Source organism: Camelina sativa, chromosome 9 (assembly GCF_000633955.1).
Source record: "Camelina sativa cultivar DH55 chromosome 9, Cs, whole genome shotgun sequence".
NCBI lineage: Eukaryota > Viridiplantae > Streptophyta > Magnoliopsida > Brassicales > Brassicaceae > Camelina > Camelina sativa.
The window spans coordinates 4092091-4098881 of NC_025693.1; the positions used below are offsets into that span (position 1 = coordinate 4092091).

A 6791-nucleotide genomic window follows, 5' to 3' on the forward strand; every position below is an offset into this window, starting at 1 on the left:
TTTTTTTTTTTTTGAAAATATATGAATTTCATTAAACCGAAAGTTTGCTGAAGTTACAAAAGCTTTATACAGTCCTCATCCTTTGCTCAAAAAAATAAAAACAAAGAAGGAGTGAACAGTGTCATAGATATGAGTATGTGAGCCTAGCCATATTTCAACCAAACGAGGAGAAGATTTTTGAATTGTCGTCTGCTCTGTTTTGCCAGGATGGCATCACGAATCTGCCTGTCCAGGTGCTTGAAGGTGGTCTGAGCATCAGTGGATAGGGAGTTGTGATATCTGTTGTTTCGCTCTAGCCAGATTGCATAAAGAGTGGCCTGTGCAGTCAACCTTCGAAGGCATCGTGGAGCAGTGCTGTCTTTGAGATCCAACCAAACCGAGAAAGCTTCCCAAGTGTGGAACGTGAAAGATCTATACCCGAGCCGACGAGTGACATTTGTCCAAAGCGTTTCACTGAATTGGCATCGGAGGAAGAGGTGGTCGCGAGTTTCCAAAGCATGGCCACATATACAGCAAGCAGGGTCAATCTGTAAACCCCATCGCAGTAAACGTGATCTTGTGGAGAGCCTGTCCTGTTGCATCAACCAGAAAAGGAAAGCGTGCCTAGGAATAGCTCCTTTGTACCATACCTGATTTGTCCAGTCTGGGGAATTTGCTCGAGGCCTGAGAATATCCCAAGTCTTGGAGGTGGAGAATGTTGCTAGTTCCTCTGTTCCAATTCTCCAAATGAATGTGTCTGGAGAAGTGGAGAGTGAAGGCGATAGCACCGATGTGAGGTAAACGTGAAGAGTTTCTGCCTGGGGTGATCTGGCTGGTCTGAGGGCCCACCCTGAATCTGACGCTGCCGCAGCTACGTTTCCTTGAAGAGGGATACCGGTTTGAGAGGGTCCTGATGTGCCCATGAAATCAATTAGGGGACCAAATGGAGTCCAGAGATCAAACCAGAAACTTATATGTTGACCATCACCGAGTTTGGCTCTTAAGAAGTTGCCTGCTATGTGCCGTAGCTTGAGCATAGCTATCAGAGTGAAGGAGCTCTGCTTCTTCATATCCAAACTCCAAAAGTTGTCGTCTTTTATTTTGTTGTTGCGCATCCAAAGAGCCCATAGGGAGTCTCTCGCTGTGAACAAACGCCAAATAAGCTTGAGGATCAGTGTTTTGTTCCAGTGAGTTAAGGACCTGAGACCCAAGCCACCTTCATTCTTTGGGAGACAAACGTTTTGCCAAGCCACCTTTGCTGAGCCCTTCTTAGATACATCCCCACTCCATAGAAAACTTGTGCAGAGGGATTCAATTTTCTTGATGCAACCTTTTGGAAGAATAAACGCTGACATCCAGAAATTGATGGTGCCATAGATTACAGAAGCTATAAGCTGGAGTCTGCCGGCATAAGATAGAGCGCGGGAAGCCCAGGAGGAGAAACGGTTGGTGAGGTTTTGAAGGAGAGGCCTATACTCCGCAAGACGCAGTTTCCTGTGCATTAAAGGAAGCCCGAGGTAGCGAATGGGAAGTGAACCAATATTGAAGCCTAGAGAAGTCATCTGAGAGGCTTCAACTGGGTTCACTCCTGCTACGTATAGGTCTGTCTTGCTTAGGTTCATTTTTAGCCCGGAGTAGTTGGAGAACTCCTCAAGGGTTTCCGCAACTTTAGCGAGAGAGTTGACCTTGCCATCGAAAAATATCATGATATCATCTATAAAAGCTAAATGAGTGATGGATGGGTTGATGGCCGCTGGGTGGTAGCCTATCTGCTGTGAACTGAAACCTCTCTGAAGGAGTTGAGTGAGCCCTTCCATAGCCAGAACAAACAAATATGGCGAGAGGGGGTCCCCTTGGCGTAGTCCTTTGGTACCTTGAAAATATCCGCACAGTTCCCCGTTGATACAGGCCGAGAAGCTTGTTGTTGTTATGCATTGATGTATCAGGGAGATGAACTGGGAGGGGAAATCCATTGCTCTGAGAGTGTTCAGTATATATTCCCAGTGAACCGAATCAAAAGCCTTCATAAGGTCCACCTTGAGCATACCTCGAGATGATATGTTTTTCTGGTTGAAGCCCTGCACTAACTCGGTGGCAAGAAGGACATTCTCAACAAGTAGACGCCCCTAAATGAAAGCAGTTTGGTTGTTTGAGATAAGATCAGGCAGAACCTGTTTGAGTCGGTTGGCAAGGATTTTCGAAATAACTTTGTAAAGAGTGTTGCAGCAGGCGATGGGACGGAACTGGGCAACCTTCTGAGCATTCGGGACTTTGGGGATCAGCGTCAGGATTGTGGCGTTTAACTGTTTTAGCATCTTCCCTGAGGTGAAAAATTCAAGGACTGCCACCGTCACTGCAGGTCTGACTGTTGCCCAGTGGGCTGTGAAAAATTCAGCACAGTAGCCGTCTGGGCCTGGAGCTTTGTTTCTTGGTAAGGAAAAAACCACTCGTCGTATTTCCTCAGACGTAACTGGAGAGATTAGAGATTCTTTGGCAGTTGAAGAGCATCGTTGAGGGATTAAAGCAGCGATCTCTGAGACAGAAGCGACACTGTTTTGCGATTGATCTCCGAGCAGGTTTTTATAGAATTCGACCACAAGGGATTGAATACCTTGTTTCGAGTCCACCACCTGGTCGTTGTTGTCAATGAGGAGGATGATTTCGTTGAAACCCTGTCTTGTGATGATAGCCCCGTGGAAGAATCTGGAGTTCTTGTCTCCTTCCTCTAACCAACAGATGCGAGATTTTTGCTTGAGATACGATTCCTCAGCTCTTGCAAGGCTACACCAAACCTTGAAAGCTTCTTTCTCCTGTAGAATTAGAGAAGTTGAGGGCGCTTGCAGTAACTCCTGCTGGCAAGAAAGGAGATTTGCATACGCCTCTTGTACCCTCTTCTCTATCCCTGAGTAGTTTGCTTTGCTAAAATCTTTTATCACAGACTTCAGAAATTTTAGTTTTTTGGCGATTGTGAACATTTTGGTCCCTTCGAAAGCTAGAGCATCCCACCAGAGCTTTATTAAAGGAGCAAAATCCGGGTTGTGATTGAGCAGAGCCAGGAATTTGAAAGGCTTCTTCCTCTTTTGGGCTTGGCAATCGATATATAGGCAGCACGGGCTGTGATCTGAGAAAGCAGGTTCAGCAAAGACAGCTAAAGAGGATGGGAAGCTTCCAATCCACTCATCATTGACAACAATACGATCCAACTTCTTAGCTACTAGACCGATGCTATGCTTGTTTGTCCATGTGAAGGTATTGCCACAGTATGGAAGGTCTGCCAGTGAGGAGTTTGTCAGACACTGCTCCAGGTCTCGCATACCAGAGGACATCAGGCTTGTGCCGTGTGAAGAGTGCTCGTGGGGCAACAAAATTTGATTGAAGTCGCCTAGAACAGTCCATGGGTTGCTTGACATGGTGGTAGTTCCAGCAATGTCAACTATCTCCGCCCATAGGTCCTTTCTTGAAGCTTGGCTGGTGGAGGATGCGTAGACAATGGAAACAACTAGGTGTTGATGAACAAAAGGCAAATTTACTTGACAAGTGATCATCTGGAGAGATTTTCGTAGTATTGAGACTTGAACAGAGGGATGCCACACTATCCATATCTTGCCGAGATCTGAAAACTCATAATTATTTTCAAAATACCAACCAGGGCATACGCTGGATACTATAGTTTGCGCATTAACCGGGTTGACGTGGGTTTCTATAATCCCACCAAAAAGAGGTTGATGAACTTTCAACCATTTCCGAAGGCTTCTCCGCTTTACAGGGTCGTTTAGACCTCTTACATTCCAACAAAAAATATCCATAAAGGGATATGTAGATTAGAGGTTGATGGGACCTCCAGCCCAAGCTTTACGCAACTTCTTTCTCTCCACACGCTTCGAGATGACCTTAAGGAACCTATCCTCTTCCACTTCCGGGTTATCATCTTCCTCGGATATGTTGTCAGAGCTAGAACCTGAGGTATCTTCAGCAGTGTTGTCCTCTTTGGGTGACAGGTGGGAGAATAGATTGTCCCTCAAGTCGATACAGAGCTTCCCCTCATCAAAATTCATTTTACGCGAAGGAGAGGTTTGGACAGGGGAATGATTAGGGAAAGGCGGTGTTCCTCCCCTGGGTGGATCCACATTGGTCAACAGCAGCGAGCCTGAGACAGCCTTTAATGGTGTTGCTTCAGGTGAGGTAGGATCCGGTGTGGGGATAGAGTTGGTGGTTTTGGTTTGGCTTTGTGGGGGAGGTACAGAAAGGGGAGCGCCAATAATGGGTAACTGACTGACGATGGGCTGTTTCCCTTGGCGTTTGTCCTTTTTAACTCTCGGACAGTTAGTGGTAGAGTGCTTCACTGAGCCGCATGAGGAGCATGTAGCAGGCGCTTTAGAGCAGCGAGAGACCGTGTGGCCTACCTTGTTGCAGTGGGAACATAGGGAGGGCAACCACGGGCTAGAGACTTGAATACGTTTTATCAACCCTGACTCAAAGCGAGCATTTACTGCCTCGGGGAGAGGCTTCCTTGGGTCAATAACCGTATAAACTTTAGCCACCTCCACATTGATCAGGTTTTCTGTATGTGGATGTAAGCAGACAGGGTGTCCAACTAGGCCAGCAATGTGCTCAAGCCCCTCGCGGTTAAAGAATTGGAGGGGGACACCAACAAACTGCAGCCAGACCGGTACCATTGATAACTCCGGTTTTGTAGTTTGAACTTCCGAGGACCATTTAGCCACAAACATTGACTGACCATCAATTTGCCATAGGCTTTGGCTCAGGATGCGTCTTCGAGTATTGGGGCAAGGAACTCTGAAGAGGAACGAGTTTCCTTCCATCTTGGATACCGAGATATCCTTGCGTTGGCGGCTCCAGATTCCATTAACAATGGCCTGCACCGCACCACGGGAGGGAGGATCTTCATAGAATTGCCCAAGGATGAAACTATCCCAAGCCTTCTTATTCTTCTCAATTACTGAATTTGGGATAGTTACACAAGCTTCCCCTGATTCAAGAGTGAAAGGGGTGCCTTTTTTCTCTAGTTTGATAGTGTTGCCGTTNGGGGGGAACTCTCGAAGGGGCAGCACTAGAGGGGATACTGCGACGAGGGGATTTTTTGGGCTTCTTTTTGGCCATGGTGGCCGGAGGGGGCCAACGCCGAGATCGGCGAAGGTGAAGGGAGAAAGAAAAGGTTCGCGTAGTTTGAGAGAGAAAATTTTAGACGCGTGAGGCGCGTAATAAAATGGTCTTTTTTCCACACACACAAAATTACAAAGAGAGAGAGGGAAATGGCGACGTCGGGAACATATGTGACAGAGGTGCCGTTGAAAGGAACGGCGGACAAACACTACAAGAGGTGGAGGAACGAGAACCATCTCTTTCCTGACGCTGTTGGTCACCACATCCAAGGTGTTAGTGTTCACGACGGCGAATGGGACTCTCATGGGGGCATCAAGATTTGGAACTACACCTTAGGTAGTACCTTCTTTTTTTTTTTTTTGGGTTCCTTCCAAAAAAAAAATCTATACATACTCGAGTTAAATTTGACTTATATAGGAGTATTAGATATCCGGACATTTCTATGTATAAACAAACCTATACAAAACTATTTAAAACCGTACATTACTTCGCAGAAAATTATATGTCTATGTGATCATAATTAACTACATGCATAAGCATAAGAATATGACCCAAATGTGACATGTATGTTTAAAGATGGAAAGGAAGAGATAGTCAAGGAGAGGAGAGAGATGGACGATGAGAATAAGACAATGAAGGTTATAGGACTGGAAGGTCACGTTATGGAGCAGTTCAAGGTGTATGAAGTTGACTTCCAATTTATACCAAAGTCTGAAGATGATTGCACCTGCAAGATCACTATGATATGGGAGAAGCACAACGATGAATTCCCAGAACCAGGCAGCTACATGCAGCTCCTCAACAGCATGGTTGTTGACATGGAAGACCACGTCCTCAAAGCTTAATCAACAATGACATCATCATCATCACAACCAACATTGTCCCTATATATTATATATTATATATTATATATGTTGTTTTAAATTATGTGTGATGTTTCATTTCTAAATACGGTAATGTTTGGCTCTCAATTCCATATATAATAAATGGGGTCTTGCGGAGTTTCATTTCTGTAGCATGCATCACCATAATTCCTTTATGAAGACAGATCTATGTAGATGCCAAAATCACTTCCAATCATGATACACTTGAAGAACAGATTTTAGGGTTCCAAGATGCTTCATAGCTAACATTTGAAGGAAGCTGAAAATTTTGTGAACCAGAAAGAAAACTCTGGCGTTCTTTTACGTTACAAATCACAAAAAAAAATAAAACAAATTAGGGAAGATTCCTTTATCCCATATAAATGGGCCTTACTTCAGCAAAACCCAACTTTAGAAAATAGCCCACAATCGGCACGTGCTGTAAAACCACGTAATGGGACCCACTTAAATTTCTTAGAAAAACCTGTTATTCTTTTTTTCTTTTTTTTTATGATCATCTTTCTCACTCAAATTTCATATTTTTGCACTCGTGTCCAAGAATTAGTGGTTTTGTAATTCTCCTTTTAATTTCTTGAATTGGTTGCTGTGTGATACTGATACTGTCTTTAAAGCTGAAAATTTATACTGATATTATACTCCGGTTTATGGGCTTTTCCCGGCGATCGGCGTATGATACAAAGTTAACCTCTGGTTTACTACATAGCCGGAGATTTAAAAGTTTGTAATATACCGGTTAGTTAGGGAGGTAAACGGTCGGTTTACTTAAAAATATGGTGGATGATGATGGGAGAAGAAGACGACGGA

General features: G+C 44.6%; 1 protein-coding gene across 1 annotated transcript; it reads left to right on the forward strand.

Moving 5' to 3' along the window:
- Nucleotides 5253-6003, forward strand: LOC104710424 (MLP-like protein 328). Its single transcript, XM_010427027.1, has 2 exons — nucleotides 5253-5439; nucleotides 5680-6003. Exons 1-2 carry the CDS (start codon nucleotides 5253-5255, stop codon nucleotides 5946-5948), a joined length of 456 nt encoding a protein of 151 aa, XP_010425329.1. The 3' UTR covers nucleotides 5949-6003.